This window comes from Lineus longissimus, chromosome 8 (assembly GCF_910592395.1).
Source record: "Lineus longissimus chromosome 8, tnLinLong1.2, whole genome shotgun sequence".
Lineage (NCBI taxonomy): Eukaryota > Metazoa > Nemertea > Pilidiophora > Heteronemertea > Lineidae > Lineus > Lineus longissimus.
Window position 1 is genome coordinate 9,290,632 of NC_088315.1, and position 26,680 is coordinate 9,317,311.

Consider the following 26,680-nt stretch of genomic DNA (forward strand, 5'->3'; position numbering starts at 1 on the left):
CTTCAGTTAAGCCCTTTGACTTAACACCAGGTCAAGTTAACTTAACGCAAGCGTTATCTCCTTCAGTTAAGCCCTTTGACTTAACACCAGGTCAAGTTAACTTAACGCAAGCGTTATCTCCTTCAGTTAAGCCCTTTGACTTAACACCAGATCAAGTTAACTTAACGCAAGCGTTATCTCCTTCAGTTAAGCCCTTTGACTTAACACCAGGTCAAGTTAACTTAACGCAATCGTTATCTCCTTCAGTTAAGCCCTTTGACTTAACACCAGGTCAAGTTAACTTAACGCAAGCGTTATCTCCTTCAGTTAAGCCCTTTGACTTAACACCAGATCAAGTTAACTTAACGCAAGCGTTATCTCCTTCAGTTAAGCCCTTTGACTTAACACCAGATCAAGTTAACTTAACGCAAGCGTTATCTCCTTCAGTTAAGCCCTTTGACTTAACACCAGATCAAGTTAACTTAACGCAAGCGTTATCTCCTTCAGTTAAGCCCTTTGACTTAACACCAGGTCAAGTTAACTTAACGCAAGCGTTATCTCCTTCAGTTAAGCCCTTTGACTTAACACCAGGTCAAGTTAACTTAACGCAAGCGTTATCTCCTTCAGTTAAGCCCTTTGACTTAACACCAGGTCAAGTTAACTTAACGCAAGCGTTATCTCCTTCAGTTAAGCCCTTTGACTTAACACCAGATCAAGTTAACTTAACGCAAGCGTTATCTCCTTCAGTTAAGCCCTTTGACTTAACACCAGATCAAGTTAACTTAACGCAAGCGTTATCTCCTTCAGTTAAGCCCTTTGACTTAACACCAGATCAAGTTAACTTAACGCAAGCGTTAGTGACAAAAATTTTTGAACAACCGGGCCGTGGACCAAGTTGACAGGTAAAGACATAGAGGTTTTACCCCTCGAACAGCGAGAAAGTTGACCACTCTTTCATTAAAAACAATTCAAAATGATATTTCCCCTAATCAAATTAAGCTAAGATGGAAATTTCGGTGCCTGGGGGAAAGGTACCTGCCCCCATGCATGAATATCCATGTCTCAAGAAATACTAGTCTTCTTGAAGTCGACATTTTGATCAATTCAGCCAGTCTCATAAAGCACGTGTTCGAACGACTCTTCTTGGTAGCAATCCGTCAATTACAAACACTATTTTTTCATCACATAATTTCTATATGTTTGCCAGAGTATATATCTTTGGAACACCACATCAAAATTTGCACTTGACATCTAAAAAAGGTTCTTTACGTTTTATTGATAGGCCTGGGTGTATCAGATCCGCCATCTTCATAAACGTGCAATGGTGAAGGGTGATGTCTCAGCACGCCTTGGCCGGCTCTTGAGCCCGCGTTCCGAAAACTTCCGATGTTTCACGACTTTACCCGAAGTATCTGACGTAGAAGCATTATTAATTACTACTCAGAATCGCTTGTTTATCATCAACCTTGTGCATTATTGAACAAAAGCGATAAAAATGTTCAAATAAAGTGTTGATATCTCTGATGGTATCATTTTGTTCACCTTAAAGCTGGAGAAGGTGTGGCAGGAAGGTTGTTCAATTCGCAATAGCGCCCTTATTCATTTATTCTGGATTATTCAACGACTAATCAATAAAGGCTAAGAAACGGTAGGTAATGATACATAGTTGAGGTCGAATTCTTCCAGCGCACCAAACCATTATTCATTACCATTATTCCCCACATTCACCCAGTGTCACTCTCTCGAATTGCCAATATCGTCTTTTTCGCGCTTATGGCGTTTTTCAGTCTCTCCCCCAACTCTGTATGCTATAAACATGATCAGTGAGTAAAAATACGCTCCCACGAATTCCTGCTCCACTTTTTAGGTACACCATTCATAGGATTAATGCGGATACGATATAGGCGCATTGGTACAGTTTTTTGCTTTGCCAAAACGCCCCAATATTGGCACGGATAGTTATACCGGTCCACACGCGCCGAGTTCTTCAAAGCTATTTATATATGATATCTATATACACGTACCATTGAAAGTCTACTAGCATATACCCATGGAGCGGGCAAAGTTGAAATGTAATATACATTAGTTAAATGGGCACGATGATTGAACTACATTAAATTTCTAACGTTACTGAAGTTTTATTAAAGGTTAAACACGAAATGAACTGCATTTAGGGACTTATTGCTGCTATCAACATGCAACCCCAAATAGATTGATTGGAGCATGGAGGTATATTTTGCACAATGCATTGAGACCAGTGACAGCAGGTCCTGTTCCAAATAAGGGCCTCACATATTAGGCATATCACCTACCCACTCCCGTACCCAATGCCACTGTCGGACCAAAGCCAGGCGCATGGAGAGATGCAGAACGCAATTCAAACTGACAACATCAATCAGTAAAGAATAAATCAAAGAGCAAGCGCTGGCCACTGTACATATTTTGTCCATCCTGGCATAACTGTTTATTGATACCCTGACTGCATGTTCCGGTAGGCCACCCTGCAGAATTTGCCTTATCACTCCGGTCAGTGTTTCTCGAATAGAACTAAAATAGAATAGGCTAATCATTAATCTCCCTGCTAATACCCTGCACCATGGACCAGGTTGTATAGCACTACATACGTGCTGGAAGCTAATATTGATGTGGCAGGGAGAATATGCGTGAAGTTTGAAAGTCTATTTCGATGGTCTGCTGCAAACCGCTTATTCTTCGCGGGTGTAGCTATAAACCAAGACTATAACGGAAGAAAAAAATCGCAAGGTTTATTTTCATTGCTAAAACCGACTATTTGATATCATGAGTGGTCTTGAACTAGACCTATATCGGGTGGGCCAGAAAAAAGGGTGCGCTATTAACTGAATATCACAAAGACGAGACAAGATATAGCAATGGAAGTTATCCTGTTGATGTCAATACATGTACAATCATCTGTTATCAGGGAGTTTTCGCAAATTCCCGAAAGGCCAACGTGAACGCCTATCTCATTGTTCAAGGCGTTCGCGTTGGCGTTTCGGGGATTTGCAAAAACTCCCTTATACGTTGATACCTCAACATGATGATAGGACCTTTTCGTAATGCCTGCAGGGACACCGAAGATATACATTGTGTATCAGAAATGGATGGAGGCCGACAAAAGAAGAAATCAGTCTCTCAAATCATTAAGGAAAAGAAGAGGCAAGCTTTATTAACGTTACAGTGGTGAGTTTTATAGTGTATAGCTGTAAGGTTGAATGAGAAAAACGTGGGGCCCCTTTTTCACCTTGTTAATTACATTAATAATTCACTACAAAGATAGAACCACGACGAACAAATGATACCTTATTAGCTATGAATATCCATAGAAAAGGAAATGGTTGGGATTGTTTGTGTCATGAGTGCGTAAAATATCAGTAGTCCCTATACTTTTTTGTGCCACACAAATTTCACCTAGCTCTTGGCTTTGCATTATCTTACTTCACATTTTGAAAATGTTGCCTTGTGGCTATCTAAATGTTGGTGCCATTTCTAGTGAAATATTGTTCGTGGGTCCAACGCCCAAACGGCGCGATGCCCAAGTCAGATAATCACCCAGTGTTGGTGGCTGACTCTTTTTAATTAGGAAATTGCTCAAACCCTTCTGTTCTAGTTTAACGCTATTCGTCTACCACGTGGGAATCTAGCATATGCATAACAGGGCAATATTATCATGCTAATATTAGCTAGAAAACAAAATTTGCTATACTTAGCGTGCGAGCGATAAGACGAACAAACCTCAAGAACGTAAATCAGGATAAATCTGATAAGAATGGGTGTTCTCGAAATGCGATGTTGAATGTTTGGAAAGCGATTGTCAACAAGAGAGCTTCTGAAGCAGTTGTTAAACACGGCCACTTAAGGACCCTGGACAACCGTCGGACACTTCTCATCATTGCGTGGCGTTAGTTAAACTACATGGAACTACATCGTTATTGTTAGATCAGCATTAACCCTATCCGTAAATCTTTGAGAGTTTTAGTCAAAACAAATATTCTTTAAATGAGAAGCACTCGACCTGTTTTCAATCGCATTCTGTAGTCCAAGGGGGGTGAGTTTCACGATATCCAACAAGCCTTCTTGACCCTCAGGTTTTGGATCCATTCCCCCGACCCGGCCTCCGTTCCTCTGACGGTTCAGAATATCGGGGAGTTTTCGCAAAGCGCCCGAAACGCCAACGCGAACGCCTATCCCGTTGTTCAAGTTGTTGAGCACGATGTCGAACAATGGGACAGGCGTTCGCCTTGGCGTTTCGGGGGATTTGCGAAAACTCACTGAACGCGCGAGGCATAAATCCCCCTCCCTGTACTTATTGTTGTCTGTGGTCACAATGTATTGTCAGACTGCGGCCCTAAAGGGGTCTGAAAGGCCTAGTATAGTCTGGATCTCCTGAAATTCATATCAAACAATAGCTCAGTCGTTTTCAAGAAAGATCATTGCTACATTATACGCCTGTGGAATAGACTCCCTCCAGAAAAACGATATTTGGACAAATTTACCATTTCTAATCTGCGGGTGAAAGGTCATCTTTTCCGGGATATTTCGGACAATTGCGTTGAAGCGCCCTTGAACGGAAATCTTTCTTCTGAAAAGGGCGCCATCCGAAATACATTAGGAATTACATACATTACAGTACACAGTAAGTTATGATTTTTTATCCATGATTCTATCATAGGCTTGATGAAAACTATTGCGTCTGTGATGGAGTCTGTCTTCCCCGGTGTATCTTATACTCGCATTATCTGGACTTCTGTAAACAGAACAACATGGAGCCTGCATGTGCTGCAACGTTTGGGAAGGTAAGTCTATTGTAATGTCTATAAAACTTGGCAAAATCGTTTCGGAAAACAAAGATGGGCTGTCGTCATTGGTAATTGATAATTAAGGACTCTTCGATCAACGGATCTAAGACCGCTTCGGTCATCAAGTTTCATCCAAAACCTTCCATCAGAAAAAAGCCGCCCCCAGTCCAGACCCAAAGAAAAATCGTCCAAGGGCTCCAATGAAGAAGTTGTTTTTACTTGGATTGCAAATCTCTAACCTAAAAAAGATATCCGGGCCCGAAATTAGATGGAAGAAAAACCGAACTTTGAAGAAATCTGCCGCGTAATTTTTGCACAGCGGTCCAACTGAAGTCGGTGATGGATGTCCTAAATATTTCGCTGTCTTTAAGCACGATTTCTCTCTCGCAGACGATTCGACAGAAGTTTCCTCAGTTGACGACCAGGCGACTTGGAACTCGAGGACATTCGAAGTAAGTAGGTCACCGCGAGAAACAGTTTTCCAATTTGCCAAGAATCTGACGGCTACCACGTTTATTAAGCATGTCTGGCCAGGTTACATTGGAATTCGGAGAACATTAAGCGCTACTTTGACCCTTGTCTCGCCGTTAAAAGAATTCAGGCCTTGCTCAATACACGGTTTATTGTCTTCACACAAAGCTGGCTCGCACCTCGGCCTGAATTCCCATTCGACAGTCTTGTCCAAGGGTTACCAGGGGAAATCTTGATCATATCGACCCCCACGAAATGCTTTCGGAGTGGTCGATAGGCCTTACCAGGAAAGAGCAAATATACAATGTACGTTTTCCAATGAAGTTGGAAGAGGTGCGTTTTTGAAATGTTCAACTAAGTTAGATTGTGTTCTCAGTCTAGGAATGACATTCTTCAAGCCTCTTTTAAGTAAGTATGAAGATAAAGTTTGTTCTGTTGATGGATAGTGATTTTATGAGTTGCCCAGTGGTTGATTTTGTGCGAGAATTTGATTGTTACAATTTTTTCTCTCTCCAGATATCACTATTATGGTATCGGAATCAAAGAGACTAGTGCCTATTACCACACCGTTTTTTCTGGGAAAGGCTTAACCAGATTTTCAGGCTGCAGTCAGAGAAACGAGGTATGTAATGCCTATTATCACACCGTTTTTTCTGGGAAAGGCTTAACCAGATTTTCAGGCTGCAGTCAGAGAAACGAGGTATGTAATGCAATGTGGATCATGGTCAGGTTGTCTTATAACCGAGAAAGGATTGTGCGAATCATATAGTCTAAGTAATTTGCCATTTTCTTTTAGATGGGAATAACAACCAGTTTAGACTAAATAATTGTCCCCAGAACACAGAATAGAACAATTGCAAAAGACAATTAGCCCAAAGGTGTACTTGATTTTAATATGAAAATTTCCAATTGCGAAAATAGGTACTTGATACATAAATTTTAGCATTCTCGTTTTGTAGACAGACACACAAATACTATTAATACCAACTTTCAGCAAATTTGTATGCATAATTACTGCACTACGGCATTGTGTAAAAAACCGCATTTCTATTTTATACCCTGGCCACCAGTAATTACAAACGGTGTACCCCTTTATGGTGCATGTATATCTCAACCTTCAGGAAGCCTTCTCAAGGTCATATAACCTGAGCTCGAAGACTGGCACTCTTCTACCCGAATTCCCTGACGCGCAGCGTCTCATTCTGCCTCCTCATGCAAAGAGAGAGAAAGTAGCCACACTGTTCATGATGTACAGGACGCATTCGCAGTGCATATTGGACACTGCTATTAATGGCAATTTCAATGAGGTGAGTATGCACGCCATGTTTTACGTACGACTCCTACTCGGAGGTTTTTAAAGCTGAGGTTTGAGTCATTGGGTGAAATTTTCCATTGAAACTGAATTGTTGATCGTTTCCAAATTGATAAATCACCTGATATATCCACACAATAACTTTTGACTTTGTGGCATAGTTATAGTCGTTTAGTGTTACACTGTACCTCCCCTTATAGCTTTTCATATTGGTTTTATGGGGCAGAAATCTTTATCAAAATCATGTTTTTCAGTGGTGTGTGTACGAAACTATAGCTAAAAGAAAACGACACAATTTAAAGTAAATTCATGCATTCTTTTTTCTCTCCAGATTCACAACTTTCTTCTGCACTTCTGGCAAGGCCTGCCGGACCACCTCCTGCCACTTCTCGATCACGAGGTGGTCGTAGATATTGTCAGCATCTGTGATTCAATCCTCTACCAAGTTCTCCTAGACGTCCTTGTGCCCTCCACTTTGCAGGAATTAGGCCATGGGTGAGTTGAGTGATCATGATCATATTGTGGTGGGAGAACACCACATTCCCACTTTAATAGGTTTTCGTTTAGATGCAAATCACGTGTCACGATCTGAACCAATCTTCAGAGCAGACATAAATATTTGAGCTTTATTCTCTCTCAGCCTCCTTACGCATTTTCGATGACGTGGTTCCATCCCTGCTTGATTTGGCCGCCATTGCCCATCGAATGGCCTACGCTAGGACATTTAATTTTATACAACATTTAGGCCGCCAATCATCCGAAAGTTTGTGACATGGTTAAGACCATTCATCTAAAGATTTTAGTTGACGGTAGTGTATTTTAAACGACACCCCCAAAGTGAGTACGAATCGGTGGTCGCGGCCATTTTCAGTCTGATTAGACTACGCAGGTCACGCACCTGTATTAAACCAATCAGCTCGCGGTTAGTTCAGTTTGAGATCAATGCGTGGTCTCACCATACCAGTTGAATGTTATTTTCCATTTAAAATACATGTACAGTTTTTCTTAAATTGAGAATTAGGTGTGTTTAAAATGAAGAAAATGATGAAGTTTCAGTCCAGTTGCCTTACTTATGTGGTTTTGGGGCTCAAATTAACCCGTTGTGGTCAAAAAGTCTTATAACAATGAAATGAACTAGATGTTGTCGCGGCCTTTCGGGAGCAATGGCGGCTGAATCTATCAGGGACGTCATGAATAAATAGAGTTCCGGTCATGCTAAAGGGGGGCAGAACAGCTCGCCTTTAAATTGGATTAAAAGTTTTGGCTGATCGATTTGATTGATAGAAAGAATAGGATGGACAATTTGGTCATCTTCATCAAGTATTCTAAAATCCTGTTTTGTCACAATTCATATGTTTATTAAAGTTTTTGTTTCTGAATCAAGCAGAAACAAACATGTAACGCTCAAACCCCAACTAAGGCATGTAGGGCGATTTGTGTCCAACAGAAACCGTGTTGAAAAGCGAATAGTAGTGTCGCCTTTTGTCGAGAGGGTTTTAAAAAAAATATTTTAATTCAAATTCACTATGCCATACAAAATATATACTTGAACATTAGACATACTTATATTTACAAAAATACAATATGGCACATTAGGGACAGTAAACAGGCTATGGCCTTTAATTAACTGCCCTTAAAAGACAACAAAGCCGCAAAAATACCTACGTGCCAGTGAACGCTATCTATTGTTTGACCTCCTTATGACGAAGTTGAACAATAGGATAGGTGTTCACGTGGACGTTTCGGAGGCTTTGCGAAATTCTCTGTCAGTGGTGATTCACGAGGCACACGCGTTTAAGTTGTTCTGCTTGCTTCTGCTCAGCGGAACACGATAAAACCGATGAAACGTTTTAAGTGTTTTCGTTTCGGAGTGTTTCCCCTCACCGGCACTGTTTGGGAATCCTGAAAGACAGATGGACCCGGTTTACCACTTTAAAAAAAGGGTCTCTCTCGCTGTATAGTGTATGGACGCTAAAACAACCAAAATGTTACCTTGGGCCTTGGCTATACCGTGAAGACTCGGAGCCCGAACCGAAGTCGAGTAAAAATTGAGGCCTAATAAACGGTATTCGCTAGATTTGATGTTGATCCCAGGTCGGTATAATTGCCAATTGCTGTCGCAGGCACCTACCGCAGACGTGCGATTTTTGTCGCATTGGATTATGCTTGTTCGCGAGTTGTTTAAACTGAACTAATTTTATACCACCGCCGAGACGTCAAATTGAAATTACAAGAACTCGCTTTTTATTTATCAGACTGTTGAAAGATATTCGCAAGTTCGCCTCCTCGCTGGAGTCGTGGCTAACAACATCGTTGGAGAATCTCCCGGACAATCTAATCGAGAAGAAATTACCAGTTGCGAGGAGGTTCGGCCAGGCCTTGAAAAGACACACAGCGTTCATTCATATAGCTCAGGTATGTGATGCTCCAAATCTAGAAAGACTAGATCATTCGTGAATGTTATGTCCGCATCTTTTATGACTCTGAAGGGCGAACTACTGGTCGGATTTCTTTAAAGTTTGGTTCTATTATTTGAAAGACTCTGGTGTACTCTCGTATACCCAGGCATTTCAGACTATTTCACCTCTCGCTTATTAATCGAATTTAGCGGCGGGGATTGGGGCTTGGGGAGACGGTGGCCATGTTGATAAGAGATGGGGAGTCCGCTTAAATATCACCTACACGTTATCGATTGGTTTAATTGTCTACATGTATGGTGAGATACCCAACCACTCAAGTATGTACCTGTATTGTCAGTGTCAAAGTAGTCAAGAGAGAGTTACTTTGTTTTTATTTTTTGCATCTCGCCTTCCTTCTTTCCTTGGAAGTTTGAAAGTCCTAGGGGTAGCATGTCCGGGGAACATATGATTCTATAAAGCGCTTTGATCACTCTCTGCCATTGATTGTGATGGCCTCTATAGAACTATATCTATACCCTAATCCGTCAGAAACACGTCCAATCCAACTCGTGCAAACTTTTTAAATATGTGCATGAGGGGCTCATTTGTTATTTTAAAGCATAATGATATAAAACTTTCACTTCTTCCATGTCTCATTGCTCAGGACTGGCATTCATTTACGGCATCTCTGCCAGCTAGGTACCCATTTACTCTTGGTGAGAGGAATGAAGGAGAAAAGCACATAGTGTTAACTGCCTTTCTAAAGACACAAAGACATAGTAACGTTGATTCTTCCAAGAAGCGAACTCCTGATTAAGAACCCGCGCTCTGCCCACTATGCCATTGATCTCCACAGACCAAAACTGGAACTGAACGTTTACTGCAACCTGCTGGTTCAAAATCAGCCATTGGTTGTGAAAATATTCACGTGTTTCCAGTATCTTTTTGTTGCCTTAGAAACCGTCACAATATGATAGAGAGTGCCGTCTAACACGAGGATGAAGTATTCAAACGTGCCTTCGGGAATCTGGTATCTCAATTCAATGTCGATGTTTTCAATGGCTAAGCTTGTATCGAAGCGGCTCCTGGCGCAGCTAATTCTAAATCCCAAGAATGCTGTCACCATTTGCTCGTTATTCCTTCCAAGGGCCGCAGTTAGAATTATAAGGTGGTCTGATTCCCTGAACCAATAGTCATAAGATAAGAACTGGCGATCTGGAAAGTTGATAATGGAACTAAATTCGGTGCTGGAGCCTGGGAGAGTAAAATGTTTGCTTCTTCTAAACCAGTATAAATACAATCCTAAATAATCTTTCTTTTTTTTTCGACCAATAATAAAGTACACGAAGTCTTCGCCAAGGAAGAATCTGTCGTAAGCAGACACCGGGACGTTTATTTCTATAACGCCTTTGGACGAAAGTCTAATAACGGCGCTTTCATTCAGATTAAATGAATACATCCTAATGACAGACTGGCTATATCGCTTGCAATCAATGACTAATGTCCCGTGTCGGAGCAAAATATCGAACTTCGACACATACACCCCACTTACGCACGGGTCCGTGTCCGGTATGACTAGTTTCTTCGTGCAGATGCCAAGCCTGACGTCAAAGAGGATAAATGTAAGATACTTGTGCTCTTCCCGGCAACTTAGGGCGATGTATCTATCATAGACCAGTGCTCTTTTTGCTAAATCTATTTGATGGCACATTAATGTGTTTGTTTTTAGCACTGTCCTATGGGTAAGATTGAATACATCGCCATTTGAATTCATATGATACGTGCGGATATAGTAATGTTGTTTACCAGGGACGTCTGTCATGACAACAATTGTGCCAGTCACGTAATTATGAAGCAACTTATCATGACTGCCAATTCTCAATATAATGGGTGGTAGAAATATCGCCTTTACACTGCGCCTGTACCTTACCTTTCTATGTTCCTTAAAGAGAATGGTAGACTTTTTCACCTTTTATGCAGAGAACTATTTCCTGTTTCGTGTAAGATCAGTGTGAATTAGTTCTATCCAAAGGACGATTAAATTAAATTAAAATAACGTTCCTCCTTATTTGTAACATACTGGCACCAGTGGTTTTCAATATACTTCGCCTCACGATATTTCAAACCCCTGGGGAAATTCATACCCTTAGACGGATTGTACGTGGCGGTAGAAAACAGACCGCCCAATAAGAGCGTCGCTTGCATAGAGTCACAGAATTAAAATTAACCTAAATCAAAATATCCATCTGCCTTTTCTTGTTGGCAATGATAGACCTTTTCACATTTTATGTATTGAACTATTTCTTATTTGAGAATTTCTTTTGTGAGATCAGGGTGAATAAGTTATAAACCTCTAGATTTCAATAAAGTATCCATGCTATTTATTTGAAAGATTGAGTCAGTATGTTACTTTTACTATCAACACGGACCCAAATTTGAACATGTCCTATAGCCTGCAAATCATGCATTGTCAATGGGGTCTCCTTCCGAAGGTTGATGTGGTCAACAAAAATATGCTTAATTGGCCTGCCATAATTATGTTTAATCCCACCGATTAGAAAACGTGACAAAAATCATTAACATTGTATCAAGTAATCAATCCTTTTCGAAAAAATAAAAAAAACATGACACTATAAAATTTTCCCTCGATGTAAAATTGAAATAATTACATCATTTTTGTAACAGAATAAGTATTTCTTAGTTAGTTGTTACTCTGTTGATACAACCTACCTGTGTGATACACACTAGTATATTAGATAACTTTACGCACATGTACAGTACACGGGCATTTTTCGCCAACCAAAAATTAAGTTTTTGTGCCGGTTTAGAGCCAAAATGACTCTAGATTAACTTTTTATCCTGTTCTCGTATATCTTACAACAAAATAAGTAATTGAGTAAGGATCTTTTGATCGAACTATGTGTAACATTTGACCTTTACTGCTGACATGTAGTGAACCAAAATATTCTCGAAGCCCTATATTTGCACAGATTTTTCTTACATGTCCCTTTAGCAGTAACTTGTGTTGTTCACACTCAACAACGAACCCGAACTTCAAAATCGGCCGGCTTTTTTTCCGTACCATCACTGTGAATTTAGCTTCATACCTTGGATTTGATACAATATCGGTTAATTTCACATCACCAAGGTAGCCTAAATTGATTAAGTAAGTCTCAAACAAAATATGAGTGGATGCTTGCTTATGTTTATAGAAATATACAATCATGGTGTGATACTTATCACGCTGATGACTAAAATACACTGAGAATATTTCGGCGCCAAACATGGTGGGTGCGATGCGTTTACCGTTCGGAGACTGAATGTGTGTTTTATTAGTGAATCGTAAAACAGGCTCAGAGCCCGGTTCCAGGTAAAAGTCGAACAAAAAAATATTTTGGGTGTCCTCATCACACCATACTACAGCTTTTTTAGCAAAAGATAAAACCAGACGGCTTGTTACTGCAATGTAGTCAACTCTCTTCTTGTCGATACATCTCCGTGCCTCGTCAGGCAGAAACAGACTACCGTTCACAGTACCCTTCGTAAAATCATACATGTAGACGTCAGGGCCATCAAACATCAAGAGGTATTTATCAAAGTAGCTAAATGCTTCTCTGGGCTGGCGTGAGAAATACGAGCCATTGTATTTCACCCGAAACACATGGCTAACTGGCTTATATTCGTAAATCAAAATGTTACTATCTCCTGATTTTTTTACATAATATTCTGTTATAAGATACTCGAAATCCAGGTGATAAGCTAGGACGCGTTTAGGCGGTATAAGTGCTGCTGGGGAACTCCGTGCAAATCTGTATATGTGCTAAACAGAGTGGTGTAGATGTCATCACATTTTGATAAGCTTAATATGGACACTAATAGAAGTTTCTCCTGAAAGGACCACTCTTTCATTCATTCGGTACATACAGGGCCAAGCCAAACCCGACCCAACAGACGTTATGTTGAAGGCCCACAAAGACATGGTAATATCACATACTCTGTCACATATCTTTCCAGACAATCAGCCATTCACCATTAGCATGAACGCGTCCTGGATATAATCGTGTGTTTTAGAGGCGTTTTTTTTCTCCATATTTTCCATCAAACCAATCAGTCATTAGATTTACTCAATCATTCGTCTACCACCTCCCTTTACACATACTCGGGTAAGAAAACGCATCTCTTTTGACATTCCTCAATAACTTTTTATTACCTTCTTTTGAAGCATTTTTGCTCCATGGTGGGACTCTAGCTCTTTCGTTTCCATACACCTCCCCCTCTTCTTACTCAGCCGACAGTAAGTGTTTCCACCGTACCAGTAGTTGACAGTTCGACATCCTTTTAGGATGAGACATAAAGCAGCACATCCGATTGGTCTCAGTCTTGTACCCTTCGTATTTAGGTCGATATTCTTGAGAGTCAAGTTATGGCTAACGTGTTCAAAGGTAGCTTGTCTCTCATTAAACCCCATGATACTGGCTCTTAATAACTGATTATTGCTTCATCAGCACCCAGTGTAACATAGACACATTCGATTATCAAGCGCGCTGTCCCAGTAGACAGGAAAATATGATAGTTTTAAACAAAATAGTTTTTCCTTTGACAATTCTGCTGGTCCTGTACGTTAACAAGACCAAGTACAGTACAGTGTACATTATCTTCCGAAACATCATTCGAGAAATAACGTACAGAATGCCCCTTGCAGCTACTAGAACAGCTTCATTATCCAATCTTTTCCTTCAAGTGAATCTCTCAAGAGCATTCAGGGGCTTGTTCTCTGCGGTCAGATCAGGAGCAGTGCTTATACAATTTGATCAAAATTCCTCACTGAACAGCTCCCAATGACATTTGACTTTTACAATTACGTACATGGCGTACTGCACAGTGGAATACAGATTTGTGTTCGCAGCTCGGTGACCTTCTCAAATTTTCTCTGTGGGTTAGACACAAATGAATTAGCCATAACAGGCATTGTGAGGGGTACGTGGGTACGCGAACAAGCTCTACAACCTATCAGGAAAACCTTATCCTCTGTATACGTTATTAGCGACCAAACCTATTACGCCATATTATTATAAATAGAACAGTACGTGACTTAGCTCGTAGGAAATGGTTTAACTACACCTACAAAAACACATAGCCGAACTGAAAGCAGAGCAGAGGGTGATGTTAATTTGGTGAGCGAGTGTCAGTTCCTCAGTGCTTCTACTCTATTTACCCTTATTGTTCTTTGCTTCCACTTCATTTACCCGTATTGTGCCTTGCTTCTACTCCATTTACCCGTATTGTGCCTTGCTTCTACTCTTTTTGCCGCTATTGTGCTTTGCTTCTTACTCTATTTACTCTTATTGTGCTTTGCTTCTTACTCTATTTACTCTTATTGTGCTTTGCTTCTTACTCTATTTACCCTTATTGTGCTTTGCTTCTTACTCTATTTACCCTTATTGTGCTTTGCTTCTGTTACTCTATTTACCCTTATTGTGCTTTGCTTCTTACTCTATTTACCCTTATTGTGCTTTGCTTCTTACTCTATTTACCCTTATTGTGCTTTGCTTCTTACTCTATTTACCCTTATTGTGCTTTGCTTCTACTCCATTTACCCTTATTGTGCCTTGCTGCTTACTCTTTTTGCCCGTATTGTGCCTTGCTTCTACTTCATTTACCTGTATTGTGCCTTGCTTCTACTCTTTTTGCCGCTATTGTGCTTTGCTACTTACTCTATTTACTCTTACTGTGCTTTGCTTCTTACTCTATTTACCCTTATTGTGCTTTGCTTCTTACTCTATTTACCCTTATTGTGCTTTGCTTCTACTCGCTCTATTTACTCTTATTGTGCTTTGCTTTGAATCGATTTTCCCTTATTGCGCTATCTCTGTATGCCGTTATTGTGCTTATCTTTTTGCTTCTGCCCTATTTACCTTCAAATCCTTTCTACGCTTCTACGTGAAGGGATGCTATCATCCTAGGTGACGCATAGCTTTCCACCATTTAAAGCCAGTGTACGTCAGCCAGGACGAGACATTGCCCTGAATATACCTTTTTATCCACTGCAATGTAAAACCAAACGGGCAATCTCCTCACCTGAGAAAGGATAAGTTAAACAACCTGGCAGCCGAAAACCACATTTGTCAATGTGCGTAGTAAAAGATAAGATAAGATAAACTTTATTTTTCATCGGTATGGGAATACATAAAAAACGTGAGCTGTGGTGGGCTCTTCAACCGATATCTAACATGATTAAAATAACAAAAGAATAAATAATACAGAGTTATCACAAGATTAATTTACAAATAGTAAAACAATAGCCCTACAGGGTTATGTCTCTAAAAGGCAATAGTACAAACACAGTTTAAAAAGCGCACATAGCACATTTACATTTATCACCATTCCAAGTTAATAAAAGTTTACGAAAAATGGTAAAATTATTGGCCTCACGGATATGGTTTGGCAGGTCATTCCAAATCCGTGAGGCTTCATATATTAAACTATTTTTACCATATGATATACTGTTAAAATGATTGATCTGCACATTATTGCTACGAAGGTTGTGCGAGATTTCTTTTTCTTTTATAAGGTTCAACAAGTAGGAGGGTCTTTGTTTTTCTAGGATTTTGTACACTTCTTCAGCAACAGTCGATGGCGGATTAACATCTTAGTTCTCTTTCATTTGCACTTTTTTGTCGAATTGACTGATAAAGCTAATTTAAGGCGGAAATACATCACGTGGTCATGTTTCAGACTTATAACCCGTGGAAGAAGTGATTGCGATAAGTGTATTTTGTCCCTTGAGAAAACAGTCTGATAGTGAACATGTCGAAACATCAAAATGGTTAAGATAGATAAAACTACATGTATTCATAAGCAACAAGAGATTTTTCACGATAAAATATACTCACCAAATCAATGAATATCACGAAAACCACTCGGGAAATCATGCAATAGATCGACAAAATGCACTCAGGATATCAAGGAATAGCACGACAAAAGCCACTCGGGAAATAAAGGAATAGCACAACGAAAGCCACTTGATAAAATTGGAAGAGCACGACAAAAGACACTCGTGAAATCAAGGAATAGTACGACGAAAGCCACTCAGGAAATAAAGGAATAGTCCAACAATAGCCACTGGGGAAATAAATGAATAACACGACGAAAACCACTTCGGAAATAATGGAATGGCACTACGAAAGTCGCTCGGGAAATAAAAGAAGAGCACGACGAAAGACACTCGGGAAATAAAGGAATAGCACGACGAAAGCTACTATGGAAATCAAGGGAATATCTGTTGAAATTTTGGAGACACGAATTATTCTTTCTTCTGCCAGAGTCTTTCAAATAGATTTATTTGAAAGAATGCTTTTACTTACCTCGGTTTAAAAAACAAAATTATTTTTTTTGCAATTTCAGACGTATTAATGCATGATTATACAATTTCTAAAATGACTGCACCTTCACCAATTCCGAATGTTAATGATAATGTACACGGTCACTATGCGCTGTTTGCCATACACGATAAGCCACGCGATAGCCATGTCGTGATATTGAGGCACTACAACCGAATCATAATTTGCCACGCATTTGCACATTTTCACTCAGTAAGTTGAAACCGAATCAGATGGAATCTCTCAAGCACTCAATTTCTCCCCTGCACGATATCAAAAATGAATTTGTTACTAGACGATAGGTTAACAAGAATGACTGGTTAGTGTACAGTCACGGGGAGGAACAGAACTGTTTCTGACCAGATTGAAGAAGGAGTCATTATGCTATTGTCAAGATTTGAAAATGAAATAAATATTGATGTCAGTCGCACCAGTTGTTGTTTTCAAGCCTCAGTCATGGCTGATCAAATCTATTTATGTTTACAATATCACTAACAAAACTAATTTTCTTGTTGACGAGTTCCCGGTGATCAATACAGACTTGTTATCTTGTTAAAAGTTTACTTTTTCCGCAAATAAACAAACACGAAATATTCCAAAATATGGTAAATAAGGTACATGTAGTAAACACCTTGTAGTTTTATAGCCTTCATGTACATGTACACTACATGGCTTTTCTACTATGACGACAATAGTTGCATTTAAGATATAGGCGTACCCTAGCTATGAACATTTTTCAACAGTCTGCTTTCGAATAATTTTTGTCTCTCGATAATATTTGGCTCCCAACCAGCAGTATGTTGTCGCCGGAAATGGCCTGAAATCGTATCTAAGAGCATCTAGGTTTCTATTTTTCCGGGGAGTACCCCCGCCAGAATGCGTCGGTGTTCGCCCCCCCCCCCAAGAATCCTGATCATGTCGGTTTATGCCTGTTTCGCCTATTCCTGTTTCGCCTACTTTCCAGTACCCCTACAATAAATCGACTCTCCCACGGGGAACCTTAGGGATGCATGTCCATTTTATGGGGAAAATGTGAGGGGACAATTGGATGATGTTAACGATGTGATGACAATTTGACTAATCAAATGCCATCAACTTTGTTATGCCATGACCGTTTTGAAAGAGTCACCTTGAAAGCGGGGACAGTCCGGGACTTATTTGACCATAGGACCATAGGACCATACTGACACACAGTAAAAACTAATAGATTAAGTAGAGTAAAGCAGTCGTTTATTTTATGAAAACTGAATTCATGAGTTTTTGATAAAAATACATAATATTGTACATTCTCATAATTATTTGATCAAAATCAGCTGTAAAACCCATGTCATAATATACATGTAGGTACAGCACATATAAAGTCAAACAAGGTGGAAAATACATATCATGATATTATGTCAGACAAGGTAACTGATGGCATCAACGTAACTCATTATGTCCCTCTCTCCATTGACGTATTGTTTCAATGCGTACATATGTGGCTCTCCTCGGGTTTGGTCGGTCAGTAAGGGACGGTTCATATTCCTACGTCTGTGGGGAGGTTAGCAATACATTTGAATAGGCGAAACAGGAATTAGGCGAAACAGGAATAGGCGAAACAGGAATAGGCGGAACAGGAATAGGCGAAACAGGAATACGCCATCATGTCACTTCCTGCATTTTTTTTCAGACGACCAAGAACCTGCTGGACAACACTGACCTTGTGCAGACGATATGTGGTGACCTTGGAGAGTTGGACACGACCTTCACGGCACAGACGCTAGGCCTAGAAACTGGCATGGAAGGAGAACACGAACTAACAATAGATGGTAAGTACACTTATATGTATTCAAAGGCCTAGGCGGATCGTTAAGAAACTTAAATTTGTACTTGAATTAGGAAATTTACAAATATTAAATGATATATATTTCAGCATTGTCAGTGTGTAGACAGATATACAATACGGCATTGTGTATAACTGCATTTCTATTTTTTGGACCGTCAGAAATTACGAATGGCGTACCCCTTTTAAATATGTTAATCTACAGATATTCGCGCCTCCTTATCTACAAAATGATTCCCTTTAATTAGATTCCCACATGGCGCCTTGTATGTACGTACCTCCCAGGTCGCTGGCAGTGTGCCGTGATATGATAAATACATGTATATGAAGAAAAGTACATGTCAAATTAAAAGGAAAATTAACAAGGTCACGAAATATTGTGTCTTTCTAGTTCTAAACGATTTGTGTGATGTCCTGAAGAACCAACCAACCATTGAATCCCTCATAGATTGGATGGACGCATTGGTCGAACTTAAAATCGACAAGGTATGGTATCATTTGGTGCCGTTCGTTGGAATGATAGACAGGCCTATATCAGGTGGCCCTCAAGAAAACAGCATACTAATGAAATTGTATAGTATAAAAAGTGTGATTGTAGTTTATATTTCTCATCCATCATCACAAGATGATGTCAAAGAAATTGTATTTCAACTACTTTCGTTACGTTCATTTGCCCTTGCCCCCATGGAATCTGTATCGTGGGGGTCGAAGTTATCAAGATTTGCGCTGATAACCCTTCGACAAGACACTAGAACCCTAAAAAGTTTGACCGAGGTGCGAGCGGGCTATGTTTAAAGACAATAGACCGTGTATTTTGGTAACAAGGTAAGAAGAAATAAAACGTAATATTTTTAATCTTCCTATTACTTCGAAGTAATAGGTTTTAATGTGCGATTGCAAAGTTTTGAATTCGATTTCCAAATCAAAATCCGAACGAAAAAACCTGACCTCTGAACGACAGAGGTGTTTTTCATGGCTTCTCATCAGCGTCTTTTTTTAACCAGCCCAGCAAACAGAATGGCAAAACCTTCAAGAGACGCTCACAGGAATTTCTGCTTCGATGGTCTTTCTTCCTTGCAAGGATGGCCCACAATATGACACTGGGTAACGCACACGAGTACGGTAGGTCTGCTTGTTAAAGGGGTGATATAGGGCATGATAAAATTCTGTGGCCAAATGTCATGTCAAAACCTTTATACTAATGGATGACAAGATTAAGGTCTATATTTTGCTAAGAAACTAATGGTTTTATATTACAATCATCTGAAAGAATCTTTAAATCAGCTCACTCTCCAGAGACTTCCTTTCAAACCAGCAAGAAAGTAAATTCACCCAACCCCCCTGGAGAATTTGTTGTGTTGGTGCATAGATAAAGGAAACAAAGAATTTGCACATTACAGAAGAATCATTCTCCGACGTTTTCTCCATGTGGTAACGATTCCTTTCACACTTGCATAACAGGCTGTACTTTGGTCTACAGGCTCTTTTCATGTGATCCGGCTGTTCCTAGATGAGTACATCCTCCTGGCTGTAGAGACGTATCTCCACAACGAGGCAGAAAAAGACTTGCAAAATGTTCTCCGAAAACACACCCGGGAAGGTACGTATCACTAGTAGGAGGCTTTTTCGACACAGCTTGTCTAACTTTTTTCTGATTTTTCCGACAAAAGACCAACATTATCCGACTTTACCTTGAAAGCTTGGATTTCTAGGAACCTGAGAAAAAAATACTAGGGTTTCCCAAAGTAGGGCATTAAAGATTAAAGGCCTATCTTGAATGGGGTTAATGAGGTGACCTTATTGAGTGAGCTAATTAGTATTCACACTGAGGGTCAATCCGGTCACCTAAATGCGCACGTGGGTAGGAGCATTAAACTGACCCTGGTATGCGAGGATGCATCTGCAGTGGAACACTGTAAAAAGTATTGGTACGAGTACTGCATTTTCCTCGAGATTCACCTCCTTTAAAGCTTATAAGCAGCAGGAGCAGGAAGGTTAAAATGGTAGTCTTCATGTGACGAGTACGCGCAGTGAAGGGCCGAGGTCGTGTTTGATCCAGCAAAAATTATATTCCTCGTACAAGACTGAATAATTTCGATGCTGTGAGATAGAGACCCTTACCGGAGACTTTGTGTAACTGAATCTGACCTACCTGGTGCCCTATAGCCAACCTTTAGGCATAGTATGTTTGGGGTTAGCGCGTAATGGACGCCGAATGAGACCAAGTCTCAAATATTTGACCTCATGACTTGGCTGGGTGGCGTTCGGACTGTGGTATCGCATGATTTTGATTTGTTTTGCTGTCATTTCAGAGGATCTGGACAAGGTTGATATAAGACTTAAACCTGGGATTTGTTTCGTTGTGAGCAAGTCTCAACATGCCCAGAGCAGGACAGACAACATGCCCCAGCCAGACTACCGCATGCAGTATCTCAGGGAGGAGATGGCAAATGATATGTATCCTGGACAGGTATTCAACTCAATCTCCAAGCGGTAACGGTTGCTTCGTGTCATACAAGCACCCTTTACAAATGCTAGCAATCCTCTCATTGGGATATTTGAATTCACTTCTCTTCTAAAGCGACGATAATTTAAGACTTCCACTCCAGTATTGACCAATCGGAAGCCCGATAATCGCCATGACCCGTTCTTTCTAGCCGAACGAGCATGGTGTACGTATTCTGATAAGGTTTGAAGTCTCAAATGCCTGCTTGAGGAACGTAGCGGATGTTCATTTCCAATTCATCCTCAGGAAATCAGGGGCTGACACCTTTCGTATATCTCTGACAAAAACAGGATACAGCAAGGGCCCTCTATTTCTGTATTAGAAGGGAAATGTGCTGCCCTCACGTCATGATTTGTGCATAACAAGATTGCTTGTGTATTTCTTGCCTAAAATAAATTCGGCCAAATTTTGGATTAGGTGTTTCTTGCACTAACTTATCACTGTGAGCTTTTTTCTGTCTAAATAACTGCCAACATTGCTCTGACGAAACCGTTTAATGACATTTTCCTTGCAGCCGTGTAGCATGTTGACACCTCCGATTTCTCCCGTACTGTCACAACCATGTCGGACCACATCCTACCCTTACCTATCGCCAATGGAGACAACTGGTGGAGAGGCTTCTACCAGCACATCGGCACAGGGGGTTCTTGCTGGTAAGATCTCTCCATCCTTTGCTTTTGAGTACATTTTTTGCAAACGGACCCAATTGGGTCTTATGAGGACAAAGTCCTAGGTTAGGGTCACTGTAAGAGGGGACGCTTGCCCTTATCATCTGAAGATTTTTGGGTCGCTCCCTGATGTTTATTTCACCGAGGCTTACGAAATCTTAAATCTTAAATTTGCCATTTTGTTACTCAGATATATTGCTATACTTAGAGTGGGATTTATTTATTCTTACTGTTAGGCTTTAAACCAAACGCTTATCATGTCTCAAATTAAGCAAATTAAGAGGAATGGTAATTCACAGATATCTGATGTCCAACACTCGGACAGAGTAAAGTGCTATGACAACGGTGTGTGTTCGTCAATTTGTGTTTTTACAGGATTCCAACAAGACAATGCCTACCCCTTACCAGAAAATAATTGGCCAGTATGTGATTACTGGCCTCATGGCCTAGACCCCCTAAGACTGCCCCAGGAACGAGGTTGCACAGATGAAGAAAGAGGGCAGAGAGATGTGCTTCCATCATGCAGCCTCACCACCAGGCCTCGGATTACCAGCGTGCAACATTCCTGTGTATATAACACATTTATGTATGAGGTTGATGAAGCTGAAGCTGAGGTTGTTGAAGCGGACGTCAGAACGAGTGCGTGTAGTTACTATAGATCTGATGGTAAGATATGTCAGGTATCATTGCAGTCCAAATAAACCAGTTCGGCCTTAATGCAGTCTCATGGCCCAACATAAAACCAATTCAAATTTAATGCAGCAAGTTGTCCGGGCCTTGATCAGGTCAGCCTCAATGCTGTTTTGATTTGCCCAAACTAATCAGCACAGCTTTCACGCAGCCTAATAACACACCTCAATCAGTTCAGCATTAATACAGTCTAATAACGAATTCATGTGCTGAAACTAAACTAAGCATACATCCAAATTGATGTACTCCACTCCTACAAAACTGATAATCATGTGAAAACTGGTGCTTAAAAGATATGACCTACTGACAGGTTGATGTACCAAATGACATCCATTTACAATGGTAGGAGGCTCTTCCCGACTTCTAAATGTTAATGGTTTCTCTAACTTCTTCCTGATTTATCTGACAAAAGTCCGACATTTTCCGACTTTTTCCTGAAAGGTCGGATTTCTAAAAAACCTGTGAAAATACCAGGTCTTCCCAAACTAGGGCAATAAAGATCAAAGACCTTTGTTGAATGGGGTAAGTGAGGTGTGAGCCAAACACTCAGAGTGACCCAAAGTGTGAATACTAATTAGCCCACTCAATTAGGTCACCTCATTGACCCCATACAACATGGGCCTTTGATTTTTAATGCCCTAGTATTTTTCAAGGTTTTCTAAAATTCGACCTTTCAGGGAAAAGTCGGACAATGTCGGACTTTTGCCGGATAAATCAGGGGAAGTTAGAGAAAAGGTCAAGAGTCGGAAGATGCCTCCTGGTGTTAATTCTGATGTAGTTGATCAAATAGTCGTCCCTACAGTCAAGATTTTTGAAGTGAGTGCAGGACCTTTAATGGGTTTTTTGCAGGCATCCAGACATACAGGGAGAACACGGTCAGTAACCGTCAGATGGTGCAACACGTGTCAGTGATCAGGCGACACGAGGACATTCAAGATGAATCCCGCGATCCTCTCAATCTTCTCGATAAACATCAGAAATATCCAAAACAGGCATTCGCAGGGCCAGCGGGAGACATAGACTATGCCCACGTTCAGGAACAAAGTTGCTTCATTCATGACAATCGTGTCCCCTTGCCAGGAATTGGTACTCTGTGTGGGGAAAGCACTTTCTGAATCAGATATTGAGCTATGGCTCATTTGCTGGAACCGTGGCAGCAATCTCCCTAGCTGAGGTTGATTGTCTTCATATCATACAAAACTTGAGCTACGTGGTGTGTACCTACTTGCAGGCTATAAAAGTAATAAAGTTTTTTTATTGCATGTTCTTAATTTTTCGATATTTCGTACTTGTTTGATGGCGGTAAAAGCAAACTTTTACCTGACAACAAGGCTGTGTTGATAATCGAAATCTGATCAACAAGAAAATGTGTTTTGTAAGCAATGTCGTAAGCACAAACAGATTTAACAAGCCGTAGAGTTTACCGATGACTGAAACTTGAAAACAACTGCCGGTGCTATTCACATCAATATCTATTTCATAGCCAGTTCCAGACAATAAAATGATGATCGATTCTTCAATCATTCTTCGAGCAACTGCTATTTGCATCACATCTTATTAACCCCATTCAATCGAGGCCTTTGATATTTTATGGCCTACTTTGGGAAGACCTAGTTTTTTTGTCTCAGGTTTTATGGAAACAAAGTCTGGGAAAAGTCGGACAGTGTCAGAGGAATGTCGGATAAATCAGGAAAAGCTGTCATATGCATTATTGGGGGGGGGGGGGGGGCATATGCACCCTCGTTTTTTCATCTCTATTTATCATCTTTGGTAACCACCTTTGTGTCTTTCTAATCGGCAACATCTTCGTTGTCCATGACGATCACCTGACTCGGTGGCTCAAGTGTTGATAACCTTTCTGAGTCCTGTGACATCTGTTAGATATTCCCTGAATCTAGTCAGTAGGTCTCGCGGTTTCCCTGATGAAGTCATTATCAGTATTCACAGTATATATGCACAATTTGTACAGAAGGCATCAGCTAATCATTTCTTTTGGAAGAACCATACCTGATGCTGTGCTTGAATGTAATAGGGATGTCGAACCATCTACATGTTCTGATACAGTTACAATCTGAGGAATGTTCACGAATTCTCTGTGTTAATTGGCCCTTCGTCTTCCTGTTCTTGCAAGATAGCGCCCTCGGTAATATGACAGCCCCTGAAAGCCAAGGACAACACGGTTCGGGGGAGAGGATTCTTAGATGGGCCCCCATATGAAGTAAGAACATAAGATTTTAGCGTTATTTGGGAAATCAGACCAGACATTTCAGATGGTGCCATTCAGAACTATTAGAATACCCAAAACAGTATTGGATCGACATGTACACATATCTCAGATTTGGCTTATTATCCGGCATAAGAGTGGGAAAGAGACCCTTAAGTCAGACTGGTTTCAGCAATGAAGCGGGAGAAAGCCAAATAAAGCTGAATAAAGCTGAATAAAGTGCGAAGAAGGGGTGAGGTGCAAGAATTTCTTTTTTGCTTTACTCTAGACTATTGGACCGCGTAGAATGGAGAAGGAAACTAGGCTCATTGCTCATTATGTCACTAGCAAACTATTAGGGATTTGAACCTGATAGTCCTCGGGTATTGGTGAGAGGTGGTCCTTGTAGCCAAATGTGTGGATGACTGCAAAGCAATTATTTACAGCGAGCATTCATGATCATTGTGGCGTCGAAAAAAATAAATCACTGATTTTTACTGTAAGGTGAATGGTTCGATGACGTCTCAGATATTCTGTTTAGTAGAGGAACATGTATACCCGGGGTCCCCCGGCAGTATTCATACCACCCAAACCTGTCACAGATTACCACCGCAACCTCGAGAATCTTATAGCAACATTTTTGGAAAATTCAGGAGATTTTAACTTTTTAGTTTACGAGTTTAAGCCAAATACTCATGTGTTTCGGGTGAAATATAATGGCTCACATTTCCTGCGAAAGCCGAGAGGATCATTTACCTACTTTGATAAGTTCCTCTTGATTTTTGATGGCCCTGAAGTCTACATGTATGATTTTACAGAGGGTATTGTAAACGGTAGTCTAATTCTGCCCAAGGAGGGCAGGCAGTGTCTCGAAAAAGAAGTAAACTACCCCAAATATACCGTGGTTTTACTTTTAAACTTTGCTGAAAAGGCCTTCATGATGTGCATTGATGGTTCCCAGGGTATTTTTTTCTTTGACCACTACGTAGAATCAGGCTCAGAGCCTGTTCTACGGTTAACTAATAAAACGCATCTTCACTTCCCTCATGTTGACCGAGTAAATCCAACCTGGTTCGACCACAACTTATTTGCAGTTGGTTTTATATATCCGCATGAAAACTATTTGACTGTGGCTGTAAATCATTACAAGCAAGGACAATCAAACGGGTGTAGCTTACTTCAGTCACACTTAATCCAAGGCTACTCAGGCGCGACAAAATCGCTTGTCATCATAGCTGCGCTAATTCTAAAAAGCTAAAAAAAACCACTATTTCTGTAAATGTCTAAAACTTCACTGTCTGATTTTTAAAAAAGTTATTAAGACTTTCAATAGTTTTGAAGATACATTCGTAGTAATGTTTTCTTTCCTTTTGCTCGGCTGCATATTCGCGGATTTTTGGACTGTCAATTCGCGAAGTACAGAAAAAAAGGAACTACAATTAGTGGTCAGATACAAAATGAGCAACAATATTCAAATATCAATAGGTATATGATCAAGCGCAATATGTCTGTATCGATTTAGCAGAATTCAATACAAAAATATATGATATGTTCTAAACATGATAAAGAAATTAAACAATTGAAACAGTTGAAACGAAGTTACCCAAAGTATGATTTACTGCATGGTTTGAAAGATAACGTGAGCAGACAGCTATGACTATGATGAGATAAGCCTACAAGACTGCGTTGTTCCATTAGAGGTTACCTCAAATCAGGCATGTCCTAGTTCTCAATTCTCTGGTATGATCATGTGTTGGTAGAAGATAGATGATGAAAACATGTTATTGCAACAAATGCCAATCTTTGCTTTATGATTGGCAACGGATGTAACCCTCAACTGGCTTTGGAGTAACCGAGTGTAACAGTCAAGTCATCGCCACAAGTGCAACACTATTTTCATAGAGCCCGAAAGTCTCAACGTCGTGTGCAACAGAAATGACATACTCTTCATACATCGATGCCTGTAACGTAATGATATGGACATAGTAGCCAGTGTTGTTGTTCGTGTAGAAAACTCGAGAATTACTGATGTATATAATATTTGGTTTTTAATACACTTGTAGGGAGATACAGGTAAATCATTTTCATTCAACGGCTACGCCCATAGCAAACTGGAAATTACCGGAGCATCGTAGAAGCAGAAAAGGAGTTGAGTGTAGGTATAAAGGAGGTGATCTTTCTCGCGATATGTCGTAGTGATAGCAGATGAGAAGATTATCACTGCCCAGATCGTTCTTTTGTTAGCAATGCAACCTTCTGTCTCAATGTTATAATGCATAGCTTTGAGCGGATCCATGCATTAGTGACGACTTGCTGCGCGGGGGCGAGGAACGGCATTGTGGAAAGAGCGCCAAGAGTTGGGCGTGCTAAATAACGAATAACGCCGTTTTCTAATATATAAAGAAGTCGAAACAGAGGGTTAGGAATAGCATTT

General features: G+C 40.4%; 2 protein-coding genes across 2 annotated transcripts; both read left to right on the plus strand.

Annotated features, from left to right (window-relative positions):
- Positions 1 to 1,540: 1,540 nt before the first annotated feature.
- Positions 1,541 to 20,511, plus strand: LOC135492561 (DNA-binding protein RFX6-like; the record flags this gene model as incomplete). The annotated part of the gene is made up of 13 exons (XM_064779105.1): positions 1,541 to 1,627; positions 3,067 to 3,180; positions 4,670 to 4,793; positions 5,187 to 5,248; positions 5,784 to 5,889; positions 6,389 to 6,574; positions 6,911 to 7,074; positions 8,835 to 8,994; positions 18,027 to 18,165; positions 18,571 to 18,665; positions 19,184 to 19,301; positions 19,660 to 19,779; positions 20,492 to 20,511. Coding segments are annotated over exons 2-13 (1,377 nt in total), but the record flags the coding sequence as incomplete, so codon positions are not given.
- LOC135492786 (uncharacterized) lies at positions 20,512 to 23,385 on the plus strand. Its single transcript, XM_064779428.1, has 4 exons — positions 20,512 to 20,649; positions 21,200 to 21,338; positions 21,729 to 22,019; positions 22,893 to 23,385. The coding sequence occupies exons 1-4, from the start codon at positions 20,581 to 20,583 to the stop codon at positions 23,156 to 23,158; spliced, it is 765 nt and encodes a 254-aa protein (XP_064635498.1). The 5' UTR covers positions 20,512 to 20,580; the 3' UTR covers positions 23,159 to 23,385.
- Positions 23,386 to 26,680: the final 3,295 nt, after the last annotated feature.

Excerpts from the sequence above, each read along its gene's own strand:
- LOC135492786 (XM_064779428.1), top strand. The coding sequence starts at position 20,581 with ATGCCCCAGCCAGACTACCGCATGCAGTATCTCAGGGAGGAGATGGCA. Across the intron at positions 21,339-21,728 it reads GGCACAGGGGGTTCTTGCTG|GATTCCAACAAGACAATGCC; the intron begins GTAAGATCTCTC and ends GTGTTTTTACAG. Across the intron at positions 22,020-22,892 it reads TAGTTACTATAGATCTGATG|GCATCCAGACATACAGGGAG; the intron begins GTAAGATATGTC and ends GGTTTTTTGCAG.